Source organism: Dromiciops gliroides, chromosome 3, assembly GCF_019393635.1.
Source record: "Dromiciops gliroides isolate mDroGli1 chromosome 3, mDroGli1.pri, whole genome shotgun sequence".
In the NCBI taxonomy this organism is placed as follows: domain Eukaryota; kingdom Metazoa; phylum Chordata; class Mammalia; order Microbiotheria; family Microbiotheriidae; genus Dromiciops; species Dromiciops gliroides.
Genome location: NC_057863.1, coordinates 595,412,345 through 595,439,332, shown reverse-complemented (window position 1 = coordinate 595,439,332; position 26,988 = coordinate 595,412,345). Strand labels below are relative to the sequence as shown.

At 51.5% G+C, this 26,988-nt stretch overlaps 1 protein-coding gene across 1 annotated transcript in view; it reads left to right on the top strand.

Moving 5' to 3' along the window:
- COL16A1 (collagen type XVI alpha 1 chain) overlaps positions 1-24,321 on the top strand; it is a 73,174-nt gene extending 48,853 nt beyond the window's left edge. The window contains exons 52-72 of the mRNA XM_043998026.1: positions 1,993-2,046; positions 3,186-3,239; positions 4,826-4,870; positions 5,004-5,057; positions 5,866-5,901; positions 6,194-6,256; positions 11,968-12,039; positions 12,126-12,179; positions 12,865-12,909; positions 13,170-13,214; positions 13,578-13,631; positions 14,436-14,489; positions 16,129-16,179; positions 16,545-16,634; positions 19,677-19,712; positions 20,297-20,341; positions 20,672-20,860; positions 21,203-21,269; positions 22,591-22,767; positions 23,145-23,222; positions 23,962-24,321. Of these exons, the coding sequence (XP_043853961.1) occupies positions 1,993-2,046; positions 3,186-3,239; positions 4,826-4,870; positions 5,004-5,057; positions 5,866-5,901; positions 6,194-6,256; positions 11,968-12,039; positions 12,126-12,179; positions 12,865-12,909; positions 13,170-13,214; positions 13,578-13,631; positions 14,436-14,489; positions 16,129-16,179; positions 16,545-16,634; positions 19,677-19,712; positions 20,297-20,341; positions 20,672-20,860; positions 21,203-21,269; positions 22,591-22,767; positions 23,145-23,222; positions 23,962-24,164 (1,566 nt within the window). The 3' untranslated portion in view covers positions 24,165-24,321. The remainder of the gene's footprint in view (positions 1-1,992; positions 2,047-3,185; positions 3,240-4,825; positions 4,871-5,003; positions 5,058-5,865; positions 5,902-6,193; positions 6,257-11,967; positions 12,040-12,125; positions 12,180-12,864; positions 12,910-13,169; positions 13,215-13,577; positions 13,632-14,435; positions 14,490-16,128; positions 16,180-16,544; positions 16,635-19,676; positions 19,713-20,296; positions 20,342-20,671; positions 20,861-21,202; positions 21,270-22,590; positions 22,768-23,144; positions 23,223-23,961) is intronic.
- The last annotated feature ends 2,667 nt before the right edge of the window (positions 24,322-26,988 follow it).

Sequence of the window (26,988 nt, the reverse complement as noted above, 5' to 3'; positions counted from 1 at the left end):
CTGGGGAGGGTCACAAAAGCAACTTCCCAAATGTAGGAAGGGGAAAATGTGTCTAGGAAGCACTTTGAGAGGAAGAGACTTGGAAGTCTTGGTGAATGAATAAATGGATGACTAAGTCCTCCGTTATGCCAAGCACCATACTTAGTGCTGGAGACGCAAATGCAAAAGAGAGCCGGCAGTCCCTGCTTTCAGAGAGCTTACATTCCAGTGTGAAAGAAGGCCCAGAGAGCAGTGTGGTGGTCAGAGAAACCCCGGGGAGGGAGAATGGAGCCCTGGGGTGGCCGACTGACACTGTCCTGAAGCAATGGCAGGCTTGATTGAGGCACGGGAGGGCAGGGGAGGAGATCCTGGTTACAGCCTAAACTCGAGGCCCTATATGAGCTTGTGCTTAATCCTTGGCCTGTCAGGACAGTGTGTCCTCCCTCCTCTGGCTGGCTCACTCCTCCAGGGCATGATCTCTGGAGGTCCAGCACAGTGGCCAAAGCAATGGTGGGCAGGCATGGAAAGAAGATGGGGCAGAGCAGGCATGCAGAGTCAGTATAAGACACTCCTAAAGCGGAAGCCAGAAACAGCTAATGTTGCCTCGGCTGCATCAATAGACCAATAGCGTCCAGAGCCTTGGTCAGAGCACATCTGGAAGTGAGAAAGTCTGGCTTTAGATGCATCACTTTAGGACAGACACTGACAAACCAGAGTCAGGGAGCCCAGGTCATAGGGCAGCCAGGCCTGGGAGCCAGGCCTCAGGAGCCTTTGTTTAAAGAACCAAGAATGTTTAGCCTGGAGAAGAAAGGAGGGAGGGGTACTATGCTTTCAAATAGTTAAGAGGGCTGCCAATGTGGCAGAAGTTTTAGGCTTGTTTTGCTTGGCCCCAAAGGACAGAACTAAAGCAACTGGTGAAAGTTGCAACATGGCAAATTTGAGCTTGATGTGGAATAGGCGGCTGTCTTCTCCCATCGTCGGAGGCTGGATGACCCATTTGTCTGGGATGGAGAGGGACGGCCTCTGGAGTCCCCTCCAGCTCCAATTCTGAGTCCCCAGCTTCAAAGGATGTAACTTATCCGGCGCAGAGCCTCTGGGAGCAGGGCAGGGGACCCACCGTTATGGGTCCAAGAAAAAAAATGGCCATTGGCACCGAGCTGTGGCAGCCTCCCTATCCACATCATACCACGTGCAGGGTAACAGACGGTCCTGTGGCTCATAACCACATACAAGGGACTCATTATTAGGGTCAGCTTCCACTCAGACCAGTGAGCTAAGGTGAGGGGAAAGGAGGGACTGGAGCTGGGTAGGGACTAAGGGACAGGAGGGAGGTAGTAAGAAGGGATCCATCGAGGAAAGAAGATATCCGATGGAGGAGGGACTGAGGGATAGTGGAAGTGACTGCCTGCAAGATGGCTTCGGACAGGAACCAGTAGGGCTTGGCAGGAGCAGAGGTAAGAGAGCAGCCATGGGGCAGGGGGATGGGGGGGCGGGGGAGGTGGCTTCAGGCCAAATCTCTCCATCCTGGCTCTCTCAGGGGCTGCTTTTCACATGGCTTCTCAATTGGAAGCGGCAGGTTCCCTGGCCTCACAAGCTTTTTCTCTCCACACACCTTGGAGGCTCTACCTCCCCACTGCCCTTGTCTTTTTCCTCCACCCCAGAATTCTACTTCCAACCTCCTCCTCCACCCACCCAGAGCTGTCTCCAACCCAGTTCCCAAGGATAGAGCCAATCTGGAACTTGCTACTGAGTCCTGTTAATTAAGTCCTGCTGCCAGGCAGGCTGGCGGGGTGGGCATGGGCAGAGACAGAGTTTAATGTCCAGGAGGACCAGGATGGAGGCAGGAATACTGAGCCCGAAGCCTGGGTCTGGGGGAGCTGGGCCAGTGGCTCGGTGTGCTGATGCCAACAGGCTGCCAAAGCCTTAGGTTTTGGCACGGCCTTTGGCAGCCACAAATTCCAAGCTGAGCCTGGATTTGGGAAGTTGCTGCATCATCTCTGCTTTCCCTTGCAGGGCCCACCAGGACAACCAGGCTACCCAGGAGCCATGGGACCTCCAGGACTGCCTGTGAGTAAGCTGGAGAGGGGAGTCACTTCAAAGCCACACGAGCATAGGCTGCCTGGAGGACTGACAGGGGGAGGTTAAGGAGAATAGGTTCCTGCTAGGCCGAGGGCTATGGAAAGGACAGGCATCAGAAGCTTTGGGCATCCCGGTCCTGCACTGAGTGATGGCCTCAAATCTCCCTCTTTCCTCCCTAACCTTGCTTCCCACTGGTGTCCCTCCTGCCCTTCTGCCTGCGACTGTCCACACACAGACTTCATTTCGTGGTCTTATTGATGCCGGGGCAGCTGGGACTTGGAGGGCTGTTGGGTGCACTATCACACCCCACTTCCACAACATCCCGAGGGCCCTTCTGAAGGCTGCCCATCCCACATCAAGGGATCCTGGGCATCACTTCAGGCCATCTCCTCCTCTCACTGCAGTGATCTGGCTGGGTTGCCAGTCTGGGCAGGCTTTCAACATCTATATGTTCATTCAGCAAACACATAAGTCCTTGTCCTATGCAGTGCAGGGATGCTTCTGTGCTGGGAGAATTGCAAAGTTTAGATAAGACACAATCCCTGGCCCCCTGGAGCTAATCAACAGTAATAAGGGCATTAGAGAGAATGCATTCATAATGTTCCGTGGGGCCCAGGGGGAAAAAGATCATTACTGCCAGTTTGTAGAGCAGAGTGGCGGGCATTTGAATCGGTTTTAAAAAGGATGAGCAGCAGTTCATCAGGGGAAAAAAGACATTCCCAGTATTAGGAACAGCATGGCAGGAGAATTCAGGGCCTGTTGAGGGAGACTCTTCACAAAGGGCCTTGAATGCCAGGCTGTAGGGATCCATGCTGGCCATGGGCATTGAGGGAGTGAGACAGATGCCACAGATGTTACAGAGGTGGATGTGACAGTGATTTGGTCATTGATTGGATGTGAGGGAGGAGGAGGAGCAAAGGTCACCCCTGACAGGGCCAGCAGTTACGGGGATGGCTCTGTGCTGGGGCCAAGGGAGCGGCCCCCCCCATTCCCCGCTCCCGCCAGCAGCCTTCTTCCACACCATCTGCTCCAGGACCAGGCTGTACACCCACTGCCTTCTCCATCCCTCCTCTAGCAGCTGTGAGGGGCCACGGGACTAATTTTGGGTTTTCCATCTATTTGCCAAGGGCATCAAGGGAGAGCGTGGCTACACAGGTCCTGCTGGAGAGAAGGGAGAGTCGGTGAGTAGCAGCCCTGGAAGGCCTTTGTTGATCCTTCACCCAATTCACTGGAAGATCATTCTTGCGGTTAGCACAGGGGAGACCTTGCACCTCCTGCCCGCCTCCTGCCACCCCCTCAGCCTCCCCAGCTGTATCCTAGAGGAATCAGCCTGTTTGGGAAGGAGCAGGGCGGAGAATGGTGATGGGTTTCAAAGTCCAGGGATCGTGGAAAGTGAAAGAGGAGCAGCAGGATAGGGTAGGAAAAGACTTCTGGATTGGGGCTCCGAGGACCTGTCTGCATCCTGCTCCTGCCGCTCACATTCAGTGTGGCTGCCTGCCAAATGTCTGATCCTCGCCTGAAAAGCGAGGGGCTTGGACTGAGACAGCCTGTCGGGGCCCGTCAAGCTTTCTTCAGTCTACCATCCCGCGAGAAATCTACTCCCTCACCCGGAGAGGTGAAGCATTCAGCTCGGTCCCACAGGTTACTGCCCAGAGCCAGGCCTTGCAGCCAGATCTCCTGCCTCCAACACAGAGGTGCCTCTCACCCCTCTCTCCTGTTTCCCTCTGCTCCCCACCCCTACCCCCAAAGCAGACCTGGCTAGAAGGAAAGGCTGGTAGGAAGAGGCCTGAGCCCGGAGTCAGCTGCTTTGGGCCCTGCCTCGGCCTCCTTATGGTCTCCTGTGGGTCCCCATCTGTAAAAGAGACATGGGGAGCCAGCCTGACTTGGGAATCAGAAGCCTGACCCAGCTCTGCTCTTTCCTTGCTGGGGGCCTCGTTGGGCCTCAAGCTTCCCTGCCTGTCGGTAGGGCCTTGGAGTATTTCTGCTCTGACATGGGATGATCGATCCTACAATCCCACCTCCCAGGGAAGTGTCTCTACTCTGTCACAGGCCCCACTCCGGTCTTTAGCACTGTGTGTGCACACCCTCCCCCTACCCAGCATGCCACTGCAATGCAGGAGACAACTTTGCAGTGGCCCCTGGGTCTCACCTCCTCCTGGGCCTCCCGACCACTCTAAGCCCCCGCTCTCACAGCGGCAAACTAATCACTTGGGTTTTGTTGTTGCCTCTCTTTTCTTTTTCTTTTTTTTTTTTTTGTGAGGCAATTGGAGTTAAGTGACTTGCCTAGGGTCACACAGCTAGTACGTGTTAAGTGTCTGAGGCTGGATTTGAACTCAGGTCCTCCTGACTCCAGGGCCAGTGCTCTATCCACTGTGCCACCTAGCTGCCCCTGCCTCTCTTTTCTTGGGCCTCCCTGTACAGCCTAGGAACAGCTTCTCTGCCTCTCTCCCCACCCCACCCCCGCCCCAGCCCGACCCTGCAGCCCTGCTGGGCTGTCATGTTTCTCCCGTTAGGCAAGCAGGGTCTCTGTTCATGTTTTCCTTCCTCATTCAAGCAGAATCAGCATGGCTTCTCCCTCTACCTGAGAGGGCCCTAGGCCCTGGCCACCACCAACCCTCAGAGAGGTCAGACAAGGTCACTGTGTCTCTCCCCCCACCCAAATCCTTCAAGTTCAGCACAGTCATGACTCACTCAATCCTGCAGAAACACTTCCCCACCCCAACCCTTCAATCACACGGTTATTCATTGATTTTATCTCCATTTCTAGGGCCCACCAGGAGCTGAAGGTCTCCCAGGCCCCATGGGCCCTGCAGTGAGTGTGGGAGGGGTCTCAGGGTGGCTGGTGGGGAGATGCTGACTTGTCTGCACAGTCCTCTCTGGGTTGGGGACCGCTCGAGGGCCTGAGGGGCAAGGTGCCACTTTTCTTTGTTTCCTGTGGGTGACAGGGTCCCCGAGGAGAAAGAGGAGCCCAAGGTGGTGCTGGTGAGAAGGGAGACCAGGTGAGTGGGAAGGGAAGGAATGTGAGTGTGTGTGTGTGTGTGTGTGTGTGTGTGTGTGTGTGTGTGTATGAGAATGTGAACAAAGTGTGCATGTGAATTCATGCTGGCAAGTGTGTGTTTCTAGGAGAGGAAGGGGGAGAGGGGAAATCACTCAGCATTTATTAAACCCCTTCTCTGTGCTATATAAGTACTGGGATATAGGCCCTCAGGGGCCTTATATTCTCTCTTGTGAAGGATGTGGGGGGAGGGGGCTAGGTGGGGGTAACAAATAGAGATGCCTTGACTTCTCTCTGATGGGCCAAGGAGGAGATGGCACCGAGTTTGGTGCCCATGAGTGATGGGGCCTTGATTCCTTTTTGTGGCTGGGTGTCCCCATGCCCCTGGCCTCCTTTGTCACCTACCCTGTGTTGGTAGCAAGATGAGGAGCAGAGAAAGGGATGGGACACGGGAAACAGTGTCTGGGGTACTAAATCTGCTTCCAGAAGACAATGCCAGAGAAATACAGAATGTATGCCCATGTAAGACCTGTCCAGCAGGTCTCCAGATCTCCCTTTGGCTGGGGCCTTTGCAGGGGCTGGTGGCATCCCTGCCAAGTGAGCCAACATCTAGCCTCAACTGTAAGAGCTTATTATTCATTATCGGCAAGTCTTCATTTGCATGGAGCTGAAGTGTCCCTGCCCTTCATCACTCAGCTGCCTTCCACTGGGGCCATGCAGAACAAAGCGAATCTGGCCTGCACATGGCAGCCGCTCACACACAGAGAGGGCCCTGCCTTCCGGAGCTCACCCTTCCTTGTTTTGTTCCTCAGGGATTCCAGGGACAGCCAGGCTTCCCAGGCCCTCCGGTGAGTAAAGCATCTGCCAGAACTGAATCTACCAGGAAGAGATGCACCATGTTGCAGAAGGGCATTTGTCCTGATAGAGAGGAGGAGCAGGAGGAGAGGAGGTGTCTAAAGCAGAGTCGGGGGGAGGCCTAGGGAGAGGGCATGAGGGAAGCTCTCGGTGGCTGGGGCAGAGGGTTTCCTGCCTCCAGAAGATGGAAGCGCAATGTCTCCAAAGTGAGCAGTCGCTGTGAGAACCATAGCTGAGCCGCCTAGAGAGATCACGCTCTGAAGAAAGTCCCTTCTGTTCTTATAGGGGCCCCCAGGATTCCCAGGCAAAGCAGGACCAGCTGGCCCACCTGGCCCCCCAGCTGAGAAGGTGAGCAGCAAGAGCTGAAGGGGGGGAGTGAGTTATGAGCTAAGCCTCTCTTCAGAGCCACCAGGAGTTTGGCTTACTTCCTCTCACAGACAGTCCAAGTTGCATAAACAGACACCAAGACACTTCCCCGTGGAATGCGAGGGAAGAGGAGGGAAGGAGGAGCGGGGAAGGGCCCTGGCGGATGGAAGAAACAGATGGATTCTGGGGCGGGTGGAGAAGGAGAGATGAAGGGGGGCAGTTAGGGGCCTTTCCTCTGTGTGACTTCTAATTTGGGGGCTGGATGTGGAAGGACAGACATTCTGAGTGAAAAGACTTCTCCTCCTGCAAAGGAAAGGGAGTGGGATAGAAAAGTGAAGCCAAGCCCCAGGAGGTCCCTTTGGCTTGAAAGCCTCAGTCCATCTTCTCAGCTGGCTGCTGTGCCCCCTTCACTTGGCATCTCACAGGGTCAGCCTTTCTGCCCTAAAAGAGAAAAATAGATGGGGGAGGATGAGAGGGGGAAGAAGGGGGCCAGGCTGAACCCTGCTTTTCTTTTAGGTCACAGAGGGCAATGAGGCTGGTTCTGTGAGGTCTTTCCTTAAGGGGAGGAAGGGGTAGCAGTGATCTAAACCTCTAGATCCTCGGTCCCCTGGTTTGGCCTACTTTGGGGTGGGGATAGAACTCAGTTCAACATTGATTAAATACCTCCTCTGGACGGAATACCATGTAGGGTGCTAGGAGCGATAGGAAGTTTAGACAGAACTCCACTTCCCAGAGCTTACTGTCTAGTAGGGAGGTATAACACAGAAGTAACAACTCCCATTTATATTGCGCTTCAAGGTTTACAAAGTGCTTCTGTGAGATAGGTAGAGCACAAGTATTACTAGACCCATTTGAGAGAGGAGACAAACTGAGGCTTTTAAAGGTGAAATGATTTGTTCAAGGTCACACAATAATAAGTGGCTGAGTCAGGATCTGAGTTTTTCCCAACTCCAAGTGTCCTGCCAAAATAGCACACTGACTTCTGGCATGCAAAATTATGTCAGTGCGTTCAAGAGGATCAGAATATGAACGCAGGGTGATATGAGGTCCAAAGCAGAAGGCTGTTGCCAATGCCCGAGATCAGGAAGGACTTCCTGGAGGAAGAGGCAGCGCGCTGCGGCTTTAGGTGATGGGTAGGGAGGTGTCCAGTAAGTGAGAGCAGGGACAGAGGGCATTCCAGGTATTAGGAGCAGTGTGGCCAAAAGCCAAACAAAAGACCACCAGCCCAATGAAGGGGGGGGGAGTGAAGACCATCAAGTTTAACTAGAAAGTAGGTATAAAAAGGGACACCGGATGAAACTGGAAGGTGAAGTGATACAGACTGTAGAGGGCCTTGAATGCCATGCAAAGGAGCCTGTGCTTTTCTTGGGAGGGACAGGAAACTACTGAATGGTTCTGAGCAAAAGATTGACCTGATCAGACCTGTGAGCAAGGAAGACTTGGCAGCCAGGGTGGCTTGGAAGGGCTGAGTATGGAGCTGGGAGGACGCATTGGGGAGCAAGTGCAGGCAGGAGTCCAGGTTGGCAGCAACAGGGACCTGCACGAGGGTGGTCATGGGAACGCAGAGTCGGGGGCTCCACAATGGCGCTGGGGCTGTCACCCCGCCACGGTGGTGAGAGAAGGTGACCGGGGGAGCTCCTAAGTCAGGACCCTGAGCCAGCTGGGAAAGAGGAAGATCTGGGCAGTGTTAGGGAGTGGTGAGAAAGACAGAGATGGAGAAGAGAGTCAGAGATAGACAGAAACAGAGACAGACACAGACACAGACACAGAGAGATAGAGAAAGAGAGGGAGAGAGGCAGAGAGACAGACACAGACACAGAGAGAGAGAGGGAGGGAGAGAGAGAGAGAGAGAGAGAGAGAGATGCAGAGACAGAGAGGGGGCAGGCAGAAGCTGAAACTGACAGCGACTGCAGGGAATGGATGCTTTTCTCTCTCCTCCCCCAGCCGGCAGCACAGGGCCCTGTGACCCACCCATAGCATAAAGCTCCCCAAGCCGCCAGGCCGCTGGCTGCCTTGTCTCTCTCTCATCAGCTCCCGTTCCCAGCAGAGAAGAGCTCCTTTTTGCTTCCATGTTGCTCCATCTCCTCCTCCTGCAGCAGCACATTCTGCCCTGGGGTCCCCCCTCCCCCTTCCCCCTTTTCAGACCTTGCCCTGGACCGGGAGGAGGAAGAGATGCACGTTCAGACGTGTTGGGAAGAGCCTGTCTGTAATAGGGAATGAGCCGGGCTGGTGGTTCCCTTTGCCTCTCTGGGCCCCTGCTGTAATCAGGCAAGTTTTGCAGAGAAGCCGGAGCAGCTGCTCCCTGCCCCTGCTAGGCCAGGGTTGGAGCGGGGGTGGGGGGTGGGGGAGGGCGGGTTGAGCACCAACATTTCTAAAGTTGTGCTGCCCCCTGTCAGCTAGTGAGGCCATTGCACAGGCGCAGAGGGAGCGCTGGAGAGAGGCAGTTAAGGGACCTTGGAATATAGAACACGGAATTTCAGAGCCTTAAAATAGAGAACGTAGATTGTAGATTGTCATCTCTGGAAGGGACCTTGGAGAACATCCAGTCACAAAGCCTCAGATTTGGAAGGGAGTTCAGAGCCAATTAATCCAGCCTCTACCTGACAAAGAATCTCTTCTCTACCGTTTATTTCCCTCTTCCACTCCAGGATGCAGGCAGCCCTCCTGTCCCAAGGCTGCCAATTCCACTTATAGACCACTCCTAACATTAGGAAAGTAAGTGGGGCAGTGGATAAAGTACCAGCCCTGGATTCAGGAGGACCTGAATTCAAATCCAGCCACAGACACTTGACACTTAGTAGCTGTGTGACCATGGGCAAGTCACTTAACCCTCGTTGCCCCAGAAAAAAAAAAGGAAAGTTGTCCCCACCTTGAGCCCATTGCTCCCACTCCTACTCCCTGAGCCTAAGAAGAGGCCTCATCCCTGCCCCACCTGGCTGGTCCTCCAGCTACCATGTCCCGCAGGCCCCTTTTCAGGCTCCACATCCCTGGTTCCTTCCTATGGTCCTTGGGTGCCCTGTTCTTTGGCCCCTTCTTCTTCCTGGGGGCCCTCCTATGGACTCGCTTCAGTGACTTGCTGTTCTCCCTGAATCACAGCACACAGAATGGAACGTGGTATTGTGGTTGGAGTCTTAACAGGCCAGGGTCTAGCAGAACAGCCTCCTCCCTCTCTTAACACAGCCTGGGCTTGCATTAGTCACTCCCCTGACAGTTCATTAACACCCCCAGATCTTTCTCAGATGAATTGTTAACCAGCCACGCCTTCCCTCATCCTGCACTTTGGCAGGTAATTGGTTTTTAATCCAAGTATAAGATTTTACATTAATGGGGCAGCTAGGTGGCGCAGTGGATAGAGCACTGACTGACCCTGGAGTCAGGAGGAGCTGAGTCCAAATCTGGCCTTGGACACTTTACTTAGTAGCTGTGTGACCCTGGGCAACTCACTTAACCCTGACTGCCTCATGCCCCGCCCCCCAAAAAAGACTTTACATTGACCTTTATCAAATTCCATCTTGGTAGATACGGTCCAATGTTGTTCTAGCCTTCGGGATTGGGGGGCAGATCTTGGCTCTTCTTATCCAGTACATTAGCACATTAACTACCTCTGCCAGCTCTGTGTCATTGGCCATGTTGATAAGCTCCCCGCCTAGTCTTTCATCTTAGTTAATAATTATCTTTAATAGCATAGGGCCAAAGATAGATCCCTGGGGCACTGTCCTAGAAGCCTCCCCCCCACTATTTGATATTAGCTCATTAACTGATGCTCTTTGAGTCTGGTCACAGTCATTCCACCCACTGTAACTCACCCAACTATACTGTCATCTAGCCCATATTCCTTTTTCTTATCCACAAAGACACTGAGAGACTGCTGAATGCCTTACTGAAACATTGGTATACAATGGCATTCCTCTTATCTGCCAGTCTAGCAATCCCAGCAGAAAAGGAAGCAATGGTCACCCAGCATAGCCTGTTCTCCATGAAGCCATGTTGGTCTGTGGTGATCGCCTCTGTCCTTTCTAGATGCTCATGAACATCCCTTTTGACAGGAATCCAAGTCAAGCTGACATTCAGTTCTCCAACTCTATTCCTTCTCCTTTTTTTGAAAATCAAGAGAGCATTTGCCCTTCTCCAGGCCTGTGGCCCCTCTCCCATTGTCGACCATATTTCAGAGATTACTAACAATGATGAGGCAATTCTGTCTGCTGACTCAGTGCTGTGGGGAGTGCTTCTTCTGGGTCTCATGAGTCAAACTTATTGAAGGAAACTGTGTTATCATTTCCTCATTTATCTTGGGTCTCAGCTCTCTTTTAACTATGTTTGGTCTATTCCCATTATTGTGAACTTTTTTGTCAACAGAAGCAAAATAAAAGTTGAATAGTTCTTCCTTTTCGCTGCCATTATTATTATTATCCCGTTCATCCCTAGAAATGATCCTATCCTCTCTGTGAGTTGTCTCATTCCCCCAACATAGCTTAAAAAAAATAAAGTTCATTCCATGGTCCGTAGGATTCATCACTAGCTTCAACCCATTCCAGACTTTAGTGTTCTGAATATTTGTTCAACAGGACCATAATACTTGATATTATCAGTTACCTGCCCTTGTTTCCATTTTCTATTATCTTTAAAATATCTGAGTTAGTTAATGAATTCCCTTTGCAAACACGTCCTTTCCATTTGTACTTCAGAATTTCATTCTTAGGAACTTTCTGTGCCTCTCGGGTCAACTTCTGCTGACTTTTTTGGGGGGAGAGAGGGCAGGGCAATGAGGGTTAAGTGACTTGCCCAGGGTCACACAGCTAGTAAGTGTCAAGTGTCTGAGGCTGGATTTGAACTCAGGTCCTTCTGAATCCAGCGCTGGTACTTTATCCACTGTGCCACCTGGCTGCCCAACTTCTGCTGACTTTTTAGGCCTCCAGATGCCACCAATTCTTTCTTTGGACCCTTTAAAAATCTACTCTTCTCAAATCTAGGGTATGAGGCAAAACCATGTTCTGTTTTCTTCTATCACTGATTCCCAGATGATCCCTCCCATCCCAAACAGGTTCTTATCATTTCTACTTTAGTAACCAGTTAGTTCCCCCAATTGGTCAGAATCAGGTTCAGAACAGCAATTCTCATTGCTCCCTTGACCTTTTGAATGATATTACCATTAATCCATACCCCTAATTTTACAGATGATGCATTGAGGTCCAGGGAAGGAAACTGACTTTTCCAAGGTCACATTGGAAGCTGTTTGTACATGCTCATGAGGGAGGCACATCCTATGGGATGGCAGGGGATGGGAGGAGAGGCACAAGTGTTCATAAGGAAGCAGGGTAGAGCATTGGCAAGAGAGCCAGATCTGCCATCAGAAGACGTAAGCTGGAGTCCCAGCTCTCTATCTCACGAGCTGTGTAAACGTAGGTAAATCTTTGGTCCTTAGTTTCCTCATCTATGAAATAAGGATAATAATATTTACACAAAAAAAAAATATATATATATATATATTTACACTACCTTCCTCACAGGATTGTGTTGAGAAAAGATGACTGTTAACTGTAAAATACTATAGAAATGTGAGTAGTTATTACCCATTGTCTGGAACTAGAGCCCTGGTTTCCAGAAGTCAGAGACCACACACACTGCTCCTGGGCCAGCCCCTCTCCCCCCCTCCCCCGCCCCAAGGCTCTATTGACTCTGGCTTGGTTTTGCAGGGAAGTGAAGGAATTCGAGGACCATCAGGCATGCCAGGCCCTCCAGGACCTCCCGGACCCCCTGGCATACAGGTAAGGGCCTCGCTTGTCCCAGGATACATGGACGAAGGGGGCATCTGTCCCAGGTACGTGGAACACCACTTCTCTCTACTTTTTAGGGTCCTGCTGGCCTTGAGGGACTGGACGGCAAGGATGGAAAGCCTGGTGTGAGGGTAAGAGGGGGGGATCCAGGTAGATGGAGGGGTTCCTCCCTCATTGCAGCCCCCATTGAAGCCTTAGAAAACCCCTAAGATCGTGGGGTTTCGTCTAGTTGAGAATCCCTTCCCTCTGTCAAAGCCGTAGACTCCGGAGCCCTTGTCTCTTTCGTGATCTCCCTGCCAAGAGATTTGGGTTCTCTCTGGCACCTGGAAGGTTCTGTCCCTCTGAGGCCTGTTGGTGCTCACAGAAACCAGGACAGAAAGCCAAAGGAGCGGCTGCCGGAGTTACCAAAGAAACCGGGCAGTGAAGCTGGATGAGATCAGGCCATGGAGCTTCAAAGGCCTGGAACAAACCCCATCTCCCCGCGTCTCATTTTCCTGGACTTCTATCAGAGAAGCAGGAAGTGGGATGGAAGGCTAAGCCCTTCAGACTGCGAGGGACCTCAACATTCATCTGCTCCGACTGCCTCCTTCATAAACGGGGAGGCTGGGGCCCTGCCGGGAGAAGCGATTTGGATGGACTAAGGGGGGCAAAGCCAACCCTCTGATTCCTAGTTAGGCTCAGGCCATTCACCACGGCTCTCACCAACAGGCCATGTCCCCTTTGCCCAGGAGTATGGGGTGGGTGACCTGGGCCCCAGGGAACATGGACAAGAGATAACCAGACCTCTGTCCTGATGCTCTTGTTCTCTTTCCTCAGGGGGATCCTGGCCCTCCTGGCCCCCCAGGGCTCATGGGACTCCCGGTAAGTTGACCTATGAGATAAATCAGGCTGCTCGGGTAGAATGATCCAAGCCCTGCAGAAGGAGGCTCCAGGATAGGATTGGAGACCTCTGTCCAAAGATTTCCTAAGAATGGAGTCCATGGGCTCCACACACTTGTTGCATTCAGAGCCACAAGACATCAATCTGGAGTTTGTTTTTTAATATAAGAGTAGACACAAGAGGGTCTTCATCTTATTTGAGATCATCTCCACCCCCCCTTCCTCCCCTCTCTCTTTTCCAGGGCTTCAAGGGAAAAACAGGACACCCAGGCCTCCCTGGACCCAAGGTGAGAAGCGGGGGCTCTTTTCCCAGTGGGGCCCTTTTTGCTCTCCCTGAAAACCCAACACCATCCAGGGATGGCAACCTGACACTGGGCAGAGGCGCCAGCCAACCCAAGGATGCCCGCTGTCCCTCTTTAGGCCTTCTAGAAGATCTCCCCACCCCCCTGTCCCCAGCAAGTGCAGCTTAAGACCCGGCATGCTCCCTGTTGCTTCCCTCACTGGCCAGAGCCAACAGGAGCTCCCTCCTGGAGCAGAGCAGGTGGCCATCAACCTCTGGCTGGGACTGACCATTGCCAGTGACATGTGGCTTCTGAGGGGAGCCCATGACAAACAGGCCTGGGGGCCTCAGCTGCACTTTTCTTTCCCAGGGTGACTGTGGTAAACCAGGCCCTCCTGGCAGCAGTGGACGCCCGGGAGCTGAGGTAAGGCCTGGCTCCGTTATGGGGACTTGTTGAATGCTGATATTGTCGGGAGGCACTGAATACGTTTAACCTTCCAAGGAGGCAATTTCCCCAGACCCGGAGACCTTTGCTTATAGGCTCCCAGTGGCCTCTGGGCTCAGCTGCTGTCTCTTCCTGACACTCCTCAGGGCTGGTGCCCTTCATCCATAGACATCAGAAGCAAGACTCCCTTCCTCTCTGCTCCCCTGTATAAGCACAGGGGAGTGGAAGGAACATTGCATTTGAAGGGTCAGGAGACACGAGTTCCTATTCTGAATCAACACGAGTTCCTATTCTGAATCAACACGAATTCCCTCTCAGATCTTGGCGAAGTCTCTTTCTTTCTCTAGGCCTTAGCTTCTCATCTGTAAAATGAGGAGGTTTGATCAATGATCCCCAAAGTTTCTTCTAGTTCTAAAATCCTATCATGTGAAACCTCCCCTGAGGGAGATCTTGTGATCCGTGGCACTTCAGGTAGGGACCCTGGGCCAATGGAACATGTACCCAAGTCTAGAGTATTAACTTCACACTGTGACCCTTTTCCATAGGGGAAGACAGTATGATGTGGCCATATATGCTTACCTAGCTGCATAGAGATGGCCAACCTTGTCCCCTCTCTCCTCTTTTGTGATATCATCTGGTGCATCACTGGTTTCTGGAAGCCTTGCGTCTACTCAGAATTTGCCTGGTCTTCTGTGCACACTGGTTTGCTGTAGAGGCTAGTAGAAGAAAAAGCTGTGGTCACCAATTAACTTTTCTGTTTCTTCCCTTTCCTGTGTCCTATAGGGTGAGCCTGGTCCCATGGGGCCCCAGGGAAGACCCGGCCCACCCGGCCATGCGGTAAGTCCAGATTTGACCATTGCTGCTATCAGGGAGAAGCCCTAGCTTTGAGGAGGGGAGAGAGTCAGTAGCTGAAAGCAGAGACAAAGCAAGATGATGGCCACATGGACAGTTGTGGCAGGGCCCCCAGGTTTGATGATTCTGAGGCAGTCAGTGGTCATTATAAGAGCTTCATCGCTTCTTCATCCTCCCCAGAGCTGGAGAAGCCATGATTCTGGAAACGAGTGGAGGGACTGGGGCTGATAGGAGGTTCCTCATTATTCTCTAGGCCCATTGGCAGAGAAGGGAAGGGACCCACAAGATGGGCACTCAGGAAATTTGTATTAATGTTGATGGGGTGGGGCAGCTAGGTGGCACAGTGGATAAAGCACCGGCCCTGGATTCAGGAGGACCTGAGTTCAAATCCGGCCTCAGACACTTGACACTTACTAGCTGTGTGACCCTGGGCACAATTCTCTCACCAAAAAAAACAACTAAAAAAAAAAATCGATGAGGTCACAGGCATTTACTGACTTCTGCTATTTATCAGGCCTTGTGTTTGGTGCAGGGAGTGGGTAGGGAGTACATGGATGAATAACGTTCAGTTCCTGCTCTCCGGAAGCTCACAGTTGAGTATGAGAGATGAAACAAATATATGCTGTTGGACACCAATAAAAAGTCCAAAAAGATCAAATCCTCCAGCCAAGGGGTGGGAAGGACATCAGGAGTGTGAGACTAAGTGGAGACTCCTCTCATACCCCACCTCCCAGATTCCTTCTCAAGAGCTTGGCTCTCCCACTTGAACCCCATAATTCAAACTTGGCAACCAACACTCCAGCAGGCATGACCAAGTCTCTCTCTTTTTTTTTTTTTTGCTTTTTTGCGGGACAAGGGGGGTTAAGTGACTTGCCCACAGTCACACAGCTAGTGTCAAGTGTCTGATGCCAGGTTTGAACTCAAGTCCTCCTGAACCCAGGGCCAGTGCTTTATCCACTGAGCCACCTAGCTGCCCCATGACCAAGTCTCTTGACCAATGTTGACAGACTTCCTGTTGAGTCAAGTCAAGTCAGAAAGCATTAATTGAGCATTTCCTATGTGCCAAGCACTGTGCTAAGTGCTGGGAGTATAAATATAAACAGAAATATATACAGCTGCCATTGAGGAGCTCACACTGATAGAGACAGCCATAAAAGGGAGCTGCAAAGAGTTGAGGGCTAGAGTGTGAACACCCTGTGGACACGAGTCCTCAGTGGTACCGCCAGGAAGGGGGTGAAGGCGTGCTTGGTTAGCCTGGGCTGCCTCCTTACATCAGAGCTTCTAGGAGGAAGCAGCTGACTGGAGGGACCAAAGGTCCTTCCAGTGTGGGAAGTCTTTCGGGACCAAAGTGAGCTCCCAGGTTTCTGTGAGATGGCAGGGACAGGCCTATGGAGATAGTCAGCAGCGCAGCCTAGGTGAGTGCCCAAGGCCAGTTCTGACCCAGCATGCTTCTCAGGAAGGCCGTGAGGACCGAGGAATGGGAAGGAATGTTTGGTTTTTAAGCTACCGCAATATCAGGCATCTTTTTCATTACTGTCGGAGCCCTCCTCTCCATGGCTGGACCAGGCAGCATTCCTGTGAGCCTTCCCAGCTGGTGCTTCATTCTGTCTCCTTCTCACCCTAGGGTCCCCCTGGGTCTCCCGGCCAGCCTGGGCCTGCTGGGATCAGTGGAATCGTAAGTACCAATTACTCTTGTTCATTTCCCCTCCCTGTAGGCCTGCCTCGCTCAGCTGTGAATGCAGGGCAGAAGAAACCCTTTGTCCCCATTCCACACCATCTGGTGTCAGCCTCTCCTACACCTCTGCTCCCCAGCACATACACACTCGATCACATTCACGCACACACACACATACACTTATGCACACATACACTGTCTGAGAGAAGATGAAGGAGAGGGGTGTGGATCTCTGTACCAACTCACTACAGAGTGGGAGGAGTGGAGGTGGGTCTTGTAGCCGGTCTAAATTATTGATGGAATTTCTTTCTCCCTTCTTCTCTTTGTCTCTCTCTTCTGCCTCTTCCCCTTCTCTTCTTTTCCAGGGACTAAAAGGAGATCGTGGTGCTCCAGGAGAAAGGGGTCTGGGAGGTCTCCCAGGTGAACCTGGCTCTCCTGGGCACCCTGGACCCCCGGTGAGTACCTGGCTGGGGGGGGGAGGCCAGTCTGTCTCTCGGACAATACCCAGGACATTTTGCATAGAGTCCTGCCAACAGTTATCACAAGAACAAGGGAAGCTGAACAGGGCCCTTGCTCTCAGGGATCTGGATGTCTCACGGGCAGATAGGACTTGTACCTGATAACTGATTGTGTCTACATACATCATATGAAAAGCAAAAATACAAATTTAGAGGCAGAGGTGGAAGGAAGAAGCCAGGGCTGCCATGTCTTAGCCACATGAGGGCGCACAAGTCATTTCTCTGTGCCTCAGTTTCCAAGTTCTGCGCTCCCTGCCCTGTTGGGTCGTCCTTAGGAAAGGCCTCCCCAAACTGTAAAATCTGTAAGAAACTGGAGCTATCATTGGGCCATGAAGCCAGCCACGATCCTCCCTGAGCTTTACCAGGCCAGCGGGCACCAGCTCCTGGGCCCTGCAGGATTATCCTGTAGGACAGGGATCATTCGCTTGATGTGTTCAGTTGTTGCCGACTGTGGAAAACCTTTAAGGACAGCAAACCGTGACGCCATGCTGCAGCTCCCTGGGCCGCAGCATGGTGATCTTTCCCTGGCCTCAAGGCCACTGGGCTCTTTTGGAGTTTAGCTCTCAGAAAGACGGCAGCGGTTCTCTGAACCTTTGGAATTGGCGAGCTAGGACGCAGTGCCCCAGAAAACAACAGGGTCTGTGCTGGGTGCCCTGGAGTCAGCCGGGCAGGGGATAGAGGCACCACCAAACATCAGTGATTCTGTCAACAAGCCTTTATTAAATGTCCAGTCTGTGCCCGGTGCTGTGCCAAGGGGTACCGATACAGAGAAGGGCAGAAAACCCAGGCCTTGCTCTCAGGGAGCTCCCGTGCTAATGCACATGTGTAAATAGGAGCACTTACAAGAGACATATGTTATAAATAGGAAGCCATGGCAGAAGGAAGGCACTGGCCATGGCAGGGTGAGGGACCAGGACAGGACACTTGTAGAAGGCAGGGTTTGAAGGAAGCCAGGAGGCCGAGGTGAGAAGGGAGACCCTTCCGGCCATGGGAAGCAGCTGGTAAAGAGGCATGGAGTTTGCCATGTCCACCAAGGGCAGGTCTTCCCACAGGGGCAGAGGCCAGCCAAGGCGGAGGACCACTGCCCTCCTCTCATTCCCCCGCAGGCCCTACGGCTGCCATGGTCAGGGAACGGACCGCACATCCAATCCCACATCCCACCTGGACCACAGAACGGGTCTGGGGAGCTGACAGCACGATGGCCCCCGAGCCAGGGGGGAGCCTGCCTTGGCAAGCAAACCACAGACTCCCCAACCGAACAGGAACCCTCTCCCTAAATAGGCAACTGTCCAAACTTAAGGTCTCCCAAGGCAGCAAGATGACTCCATTTAGGAAGAGATGTAATGGTTAGGAACTTTTGTCTTAGATCAAGTTGAAATCTGTCTCCCTAAAACTTTCCTCTCCTGTGCCTGTCTTGGCTCTCTGGGGCCAAACAGAGCAAATACCCACCCCTTCAGATATCTGCCAGCCGATCTCCAGACCCCATCTCCCCAGTGTCATTAACAGATCTTTCCAGGACGTGGTTTCTAGTCCCTTTGCCTTCCTGGTCACCCCCTTCTGAACATGTTTGTCATTGTCCTTTCTCAAATGGGGCATCGAGAACCAGACATAGTTATATAATCAGCTGAGGTCTAACCAGGGCAGAAGACTATATCTGTCCCCTTGTTTAGGGCAATCTATAAACATTAAACAAGAGCTGACCACCTGCTGATCATCTCTGCTATCAAGGGGTCTCTGTCCTCCTATAATCCTAGGATTCTTTGGATCTTTCTAAGCCTCTGTTTTCCCATATATAAAACTAGAATGTCTGTACTGTCAGAATCAGTTCATATGTTTGGTTAGTTTGGCTGAAATGTTTTTCTCTCTTTTATTCTTTGTTACAAAGGACAACTCACTGGGAAGGGTGGAGGTACATAGAAGGAAAGGTGATGTTGAAGGACTGCAACAAAAATAAAAACCAAAAAAAGTTAGAATTATTTAGGTACTTGCTTTGAAAGAATAAAGTCAGGAGTTCCCCCAAAGGGAGGAGGTTGGATTTGGTCATTTCTAGGATGCCTCCAACTCTCCATCCATGATGCCGAGGGTCCTAGTAATCATACATGACCAAGTCACCCCTGGAGCAGATGGGATGGAGAGCTGGCCTCTAGGGCAGGCAGAAAGGAAAGCTACCTGGCTTCAGGCGCACCCCGGCCACGTACTGACTATGTGACCACTTAAGCACTCAGCAAGCTAGGCCACTCTCCAAGCCTACACGAGTCACAGAAGGAGTTAGCCTGTGTTTCCTCTTCCAGGAAGGTATTCCCTGTGCCAACAGAATCCCAGGGTCCCCATCCCTAAGGAAAACCATAGAAATCTGAACAAATATGAGTTGTCGTGGGGGTGATGGATATTTGTCCAGACCAACGATTGCATTTAACTCTCAGGGAGGAAATTCCTTTTGCCATCAAGAGGTGGTAACTTTTGCCTTAGAGAATCACCTGGGATGATGAGAAGTTAAATGACCTTCCCAGGGTCATAAAGCCAGTAGGTCTCAGAGATGGGATTTGAGCTCAAGTCTTTCTGACTCAGAGTCTACTATGCCATGCTCCCTCTCTGGGGGAAATTGACAAGGGATTATTTATTACAATATGACGATTAATGTGATTTACCTTCAATCATTGCTAACAAACTGAGCGGAGGAGAGCCAAAGTCAGGTGCTTATTCCTTCCTTCGAGGGTACAGTTGTGTGCTTCAGCCCCTTCTTGGAGAAAAACAGGGGTTTTTTTACTTCCCTGAGTCATCCTAGCAGGGCCAAAAACCCTTATAATCTTGTGATTAGGTCTGCATCCCAGGCTTAGGAAGCCCACAGGGCCCCAAGCTCTTCCCCAGGGTTGTGGGCAGGTAGAAGGGCAGGAGGAGAATGGGGCTGCTTGCAGAGCTGGGCAGACTCGGGAAGGTTCTGTCCCAGCTCCTGACTCTGTTTACCCTTGTCACGATCAGGGTGAGCCTGGATCCGATGGAGCGACCGGCAAAGAGGTACTGTATAATGAAGGAGGTGTGTTGCTTCACGTGGCCAATGGGCATGCTTCTTGCTGGCCCCCTCTCTCCTCCTCTTGTCTTTTGCTCAGCCTCCCTCTCCTGTGCCATGTACCACCAGAACCCTGCCAATATATACTCAAACCCCACCCCCTGCTCTGATACCATTTCTTGAGTTGAGACTCAGCTTTCCTTCTCCCTTCAAGGCCTTCAGACTCTGAGATGAGAAGGGCCTCTCCTTTCTCCACTGACCAGAAGGTGGTCTGCTGTGGCCTTGGGGTATTCAGAGTACTTACTGTGTCGCTGCCATGCCTCTCCCTCGTTGGCCTGCTTTGTTTCCCTCGAAATTGATCCTTGGAAAAAGAAAAAGAAAAAAATTTTATAAAGGGGGCAGCTAGGTGGCCCAGTGGATAGAGTACCAGCCCTGGATTCAGGAGTACCTGAGTTCGAATCCTCAGACACTTAACACTTACTAGCTGTGTGACCCTGGGCAAGTCACTTAACCCCAATTGCCTCACAAAAAAACAAAACAAAACAAAAACAAAAAAACAAGAAATTGATCCTTGACTTTTGCTTTCTTCCAGGGACCTCCTGGAAAACCAGGACCTTATGGCCTCATTGGTCCAAAGGTAAGGAGGCCAAAGTGGATGAGACCAAACCCATTGTGGCCTCTGTTCTGAGGGAGGCACCATCCCTGGCACCCACAGACCAGGCAACGTTTGGACAAAGAGAGCTGAGGTGTCAGAAGCCCTGGGTATAAAACACTGGGCATTCAGACTGGAGCACGGTTCATTGCCATTGCTAGCAGCTGCAGCGTGGCCTGAGGAAGACCGAGAGGCAAAAGAGAAAGACCCTAGCCACCCGAGTCCCACTTGGAGCACACATGTTGGCCTGGACTTGGAAGGGGAACAGGAATTCCTCAGCTTTAGGATTGACAAATGGCTTCCTCTCCTCTGTAGGGTGACCCTGGATCTGCAGGACAGAAGGGCGAGCCTGGAGAGAAGGGGAGAGCTGGCATGCCGGGAGGACCTGGCAAGAGTGGCTCCATGGGCCCCATAGGGCCACCAGGGCCTTCTGGTGAGAGAGGCCACCCGGGTTCTCCAGGGCCTGCTGGGTCCCCAGGGATGCCAGGACTGCCTGGGACAATGGTAAGGAGCAAGGAGGGTTGGCACGTAGAGGGTGGGGTCACTCAGAAAGATGTGGGAGGTAGCATTGGAAGCATCCCATGAGCTCTTCCAGATTTTGTTGAGAGAAAGAAGATCCAGAAGCTCACAGTGAGTCGAGGAGTCAGGATCCCCAGAGAAATGCTGCCCTGCTCTGCCCTCAAATATTATAAAAGTAGCTACTCTGATGAAAAGCAACCTGAAGTAGTGAGCGTGCGCTCTCTCTCTCTCTCTCTCTCTCTCTCTCTCTCTCTCTCTCTCTCTCTCTCTCTCTCGCTCTCTCTCACTCGCTCTCTCTCGCTCTCTCTCTCTCTCTCTGTCTCACAGGCGGACGTGGTGAATTATGATGAAATCAAGAGATTCATCAGACAGGAGATCATCAAAATGTTTGATGGTAACTGGTCCTTTATGGCAGGCCAGGGCGGGAGAGGGGAGTGTCTTTCACCTTTCCCCAAGTCACCCTACTGTGGCCTAGTGCAGTGCTCCCCTCTGAGGGGGGGGTGGGCTTGGTTAGAAGGCCCTGCTCAGTTCCTCCTCCTGGCCATGTGATCTCACTGATAAGGAGGCAGGTCACAGCCAGCCCATGCCTGCTCACCCTCTGGGACTCCTAGCCATGCCTTCCCATCGGCTTGCCCCCGGGGCGGCCCAGTGTGCTGGGGGCCTTCCTTGATTTCCCCTATCATTCTCTGCCCTCATCGTGGAGCCAGGCCACTTTCTTTGTTTGGTCTGCCTCTCCCCTGATCACATCTTTGCTCCACTCTCCTTCAGAGCTCCCTGTTCTATGTCACAGCCTGTCCACACCCACCACGCACCTCTCTACTTCTCCATTGCCCTGGGTGTGACTGACACTCATTTCCAGGTCTTTGGATACCGTTGTGCTCTAGGTCTCTCAGCCACATAACTACGAGCCAGGAGCCCCCTCCTCTGTTATTAACAAGCCCCATTTCTTCAGTACCCGAGGGTCTACAAAGGCCTTGCCTCTTCATAACTCTGTGAGGCATGGAGTCTGTGTTATCCCCATTTTGCCACTGAGCAAAGAGGCTCAGAAAAGTCAAGAGAGCTGCTTAGGGTCACACAGCGAGGAAGCCTCAAACAGGTCCCTCTGACTCCAGACCTAGCACTTCTTCCACTCTACCCGGCTGCCTCCCTGGAGATGGGCTTCTTCACATAAAAGCTTATTGAAAGCAAAAGGAGTGGAAGCATTTGTAAGCAGGATGGCCAGTGGGGAAAGCAGGCCTCATCTTCTCCTCTCCTCTTCTTGACCCTCTCCAGGGAAGGGAGGAGAAGCATCCCAACCTCTCACGGCCAGCTTGCCTAATGTTGAATGATCACTTCTTTTTATGTTCTTAGCATCCAAATGAAAGTCCCTTGTGCTGCATTTATTCTGGGGTCTGGGGAGGTGGAGGAGGAAGCAGGCTAAAGTATTCTCCAGGAGACTGATCGACAGAGCAGAAGGGCCTTGGGAACACACAATGTCAGATCTGGGAGGGACCCTAGGGAGCATCTCATTCCGCTGAAGAGGAAAACAAATAATGCTGAACCAACTCCCGTCCCTTATTCCCTCTCCTGCTCCCTCTTTAAAGAAGTTTGCATTGATCACGGGTCCACAGCCGTCTGCCATGCCCCTGCAGGGTTCCCGACCAAAGATGATGAAGGGCTCCCCAGGGCAGCTTGGCTGGTGACTGCCAATGACGAGCCTTTGCCTTTTCTTGCAGAGAGGATGGCTTACTACACGTCCAGGATGCAGTTCCCTGTGGAGATGGCTGCAGCCCCGGGCAGGCCAGGGCCCCCAGGAAAGGACGGCTCTCCAGGACGCCCAGGCTCCCCAGGATCCCCTGGGCTTCCAGGACAGATCGGCAGAGAAGGCCGACAGGGCCTGCCAGGAATGAGAGGTAGCTTTGCCTGGAACACCAAATAGCTCCTCTGAGATGCTCAAGGCCGGTCCCCGGTTCCTGAACCCGTTGGCAAAAGCTGTTAGCATTTGGTCATGCTTTCCCCTTCTGCTTTGTGCCACATCTCCTGCAACATCTCTGTTCTTTCAATTCTCTGATTGCAGTGTTGCTACAGAGAGGCCCCGTGGGTGCATTCTTTATACCTGTCCATGGCTTGAGCATGTGTGTAAGTGCATACGAGTGTGTGTGCATGCATATGTGCATGTGTGTATTCACACGTGTGTGCATGTGCACATAAGGCTTTTCCAGCACAGCCAGCCTCATGTAACACTTTCCTGCCCAGATATGTCTTCTTATTTTCACTTCCTTTGTTTTAGGTTTGCCTGGTACCAAAGGTGAAAAGGGAGACACTGGCATTGGCATTGCTGGAGAAACCGGTCTCCCTGGTCCTCCAGGTAAGAAGAATCAGCGGCACCTGATGGGGGAGATGGAAGATGGGAAATGACCCTGGAATGGCTGGGAACTCATCTCCTCCCACACTAGATGGCTTCCTTAATCACACCTGAGTAGAATTTCACACAGTCAAGGCTCAATCCATCAACCTCCACTCACGGTGCATCCACAGTGCCCAGAGTCCTATGTTAGGCACTTATCTGACTCATTTGGATAATGAAACTCTGTTTTACCTCATCTTTATTCACTTACTAGTTGAGTCGATTCAATTTAATATCTACTAAGGATAAGACCATGCACTAAGGAAGATTAAAACAATGGCCAATTTCTGCCCTTAAGGGAGGAGATAAATAAATATACAGAGGCCAGGGTGAAGGCACAAAGCACCAGACAGCCCAGAGGAAGGGGAAGAGGATGGTGACAGTTAACAAGAGCAGCTTCCCTTTCTGTAGGGATAAGCTGAGGAGTGCTCCCCTCTGCACAGCCCTGGGGAGTAGGTAGCGTAGGTGATCTCATGCCCTGATTTTACAGGTGGGGAGTCAGAGGCTCAGGGAGAAGGGACTTGCCCATCCTTATACATAGGAAGCGTCAGGCCCAGGGCTTGCACCAGCTCTTCTGACTGCTGGTCCACAGCCCTTTTCCCTCGAGCACAATTTTTCTCCAGAGAATCAGGCAGGAGAGACACTTGACTAGGTGAGAAAGGCTGAGTTTCCTAACTTCCTCTTCATCTTCCCAATCTAGGTCCCCAAGGACCCCCAGGGTATGGAAAGCTGGGCCCAACTGGGCCCATGGGTCAGCAGGGGATCCCTGGCATCCCTGGCCCCCCAGGCCCTACCGGACAGCCTGGAAAGGCCGGCCACTGTAACCCTTCAGATTGCTTTGCTGCTATGCCCATGGAGCAGCAGTATCCACCAGTGAAAAGCATGAAGGGGCCATTTGGTTGAAATGACGCGCTGGCCATCAGCGTTAAGGACTCTGTTGGGACAGCCAAAGCTCTGTGGTCCTTTTGACTGGTTGTGAATGTTTTTTTAAATTGCTGTTGATATTTTTTTAAAGAAAAACACCTCCTCCAACACACACACACACACACACACACACACACACACACACACACACACACACACACACACAATCTCCCTTGGAGCTTGCCTCTCCAAATCCCATGTCTGTCTGTTCTTGTTTTCTGTCGGCCTGTTCCAGCTTTCGATATCCCTTGTCATATGTGCTCAAGCCAGAAATGATCTGTAATGAGGTTACTCTAGGTGGTCCCTAACTCCAGATTTCCATTTTTTTCAGCAGCTTCTCTTTTTTTTTTATGTCTTATTCCATCAAGACAACATCTCTGAGCCATGCACCCTCTCCTCCTCAGGATGTTTCTCAGGAAGCCTGGAGAAGCAACTTAGCTCAGCCTTTGAGTGGCAAGAGAAAGCAAGGGAGGTTCAGAATTGCTACTTCTGACTCCCAGAGGCCCCTCCTCATCCCCTTGCCTGAAAACAGTCTTGCCCTGATGTTCATCTCTCTGTGTAGACTATGCCCCAAATCCTGCCTGCTTTAGCCTTCCCTGCACCTTGGAGAATGCCCGAGTTTACCCTCGGCTGCCTGGCAGCGCCTTCAGGCGTGCATGTTATCCCTCCTCATCGGTTCAGTAACTCACTGATGATTGAGGGCCTATGCAAAAGGGAGGAAGATAAGCCTATGTCCCTGGCAGAGACAACTAGAGGATGCTTGGGGGGCGAAATGAGGTGGAACCTCCTGCCTATGATCATCTCTAGTCTTGTCTTCAAAAAATGCTTCTGCCAGCCCCTTTTCCCAACTGCAAATTGCATCAGCTGGGATCCTAACTCACTGCCTTTACAAGGTAACCTGAGTCTCTGGTTTGGAAATCAGCTTGCAACGGATATACTGGGGTCCCTGTCAATGGGGGAGTTCCCCTATTTTATTTCTACGTCTCTGATGCACTAAGTCTGATTTCCGCCTTTGTACAGTGACCAGGTCAAAAAAAAAAAAAAAAAGCATGATAGAAACATTCCTGCCCCAGCTTCATCCTCATTCGTTTTCCAAATGCTTGATCCCTCTGGCCCAGTGGGCTGGTTGCCCTGTGCAAAAATAACTAGTGTCCAGAAGGGTTTCCAAAGACAGACGCTCAGTTGAATCCAACCCTGGCTTTCTGAAAGGTTTATTAGTGGCGGATAAACTTCAAAGGGACCACAGAGGCAGTAAGTTCAGATACTTATCTCAATCCCTTGGGGCTCACAAACAGGCTGCCAAATTGTTCCCATGAGATTTCTGAAACTCCACTTTTCTATATGGGCCTGAAATAACTGTGAGAACTGGCCGTCTGGTAGCGGGGAACAGAGGTGTGCTCGTAAGGAAAAGAATAAGATCCTTCAGGCTCCTCCACATTCTGTAGTGTTTCCATTGGAGCTCTGAGGAAAAACGCAGCTGGTTCTTGCTTCATTCATCCCCACCAGGGGTGCTTCGTTTACATGAATTCCAGTGTGCTCTGTTAAGAAACAAACACAATCTTTGCATGGAAGCATTGGCCACATTCTTGGATACAGGAAGAGAGAGGAGATAAACATCATAGCTCCCTTTGGAAGGCCAACTTGCATTTTCCTTTGTGAGCTGGGGTATGCTAACTAAAGATATAGCAGGGTGAGGGATACATTGGTGGGAAAGGGCAAAAAAGAGCTGGGTAGCAGCTGTTATGTTGAGTACATTAGCATAGAAGGTTGGGTTGGAGAAACTCTACCAGGAAGCTTGCAATCCATTCACTTGGAGAATCCCTCTCATAGCAGAATGGTCCCTCACTTTAATGAGTCAAGTTACTGCTAGTCTGTGGTAATTATCCTATGGTCTAAATTTGACGTTTTTTTGGACACTATTTCACTGGTGCTTGAAATTGCTGCCTCATCTTGGGCCACACAGGACCATGGGGAAAATTTGAGTTTCCCTTCTCTTGTCAATGTGGTCAGTGGAACATCCGTTTAACCACTCTCAAACTTGCTCATCAGCCATTCTGCTTTTGGGCAGATGGCATAGCAGTTAGGTAACCCCAAGAAAGGAGATGGTCTCTGAAAGCTTCACCTCCCTCCTGGGGCATTCTCTTCTTTGTTGTGTCTGCCTTGGGCAATTTTCTTCATCCCATCCAAAGTGGCAAGGAGACCATACATGTTTGTACCATGTTGTAAGGCCTCCAATGGAAGGATTCTTAAGTGAGGAAACTGGAACATTCACAGGCTGCTCTGCAAGATGGAGAAAAGCAGCCAGCTACATAAAGAGAAAAGAATCTGGGGGTCTGTAAAACTCAAATCTTCTCGTAACAATTTCCCCTGTCATTGAAAACTCGCCAGACTCCCTTGAACTTGACTTTCGCTTATTGTCTGTTGACTCCTTGCATGTCTGTGAGATTTAATTGTTTTGGTTGTTGTTCATTAATGGTTTCTGGGGAGGAAAAAAAAGTTTATAAATTTACTTTCCATACCCTCCCATAATGGAAGGGAAATGTTGCAAAACTGCCAAGTTGTGGTGTTCCTTTCTTGTGATGGTTCTTTGTTCCACCCTCCTTTCCACAACCTCCAAGTAGCCGTTAAAATTCTTCTGGACTTGATCTGGTTCAAGTCAGAATGAATCCATTCCCTGATATGTTGTTGGGTAATGAGATTCCTTCCTGGTAAGCAGTCCTGGAACCGGAAGCTGAGCCAGAGTTTTATTAGGAGAGGGAGGCAGTAGGCCTGATCTGTCTCCAGGGGCAGTAATATTTTCCAG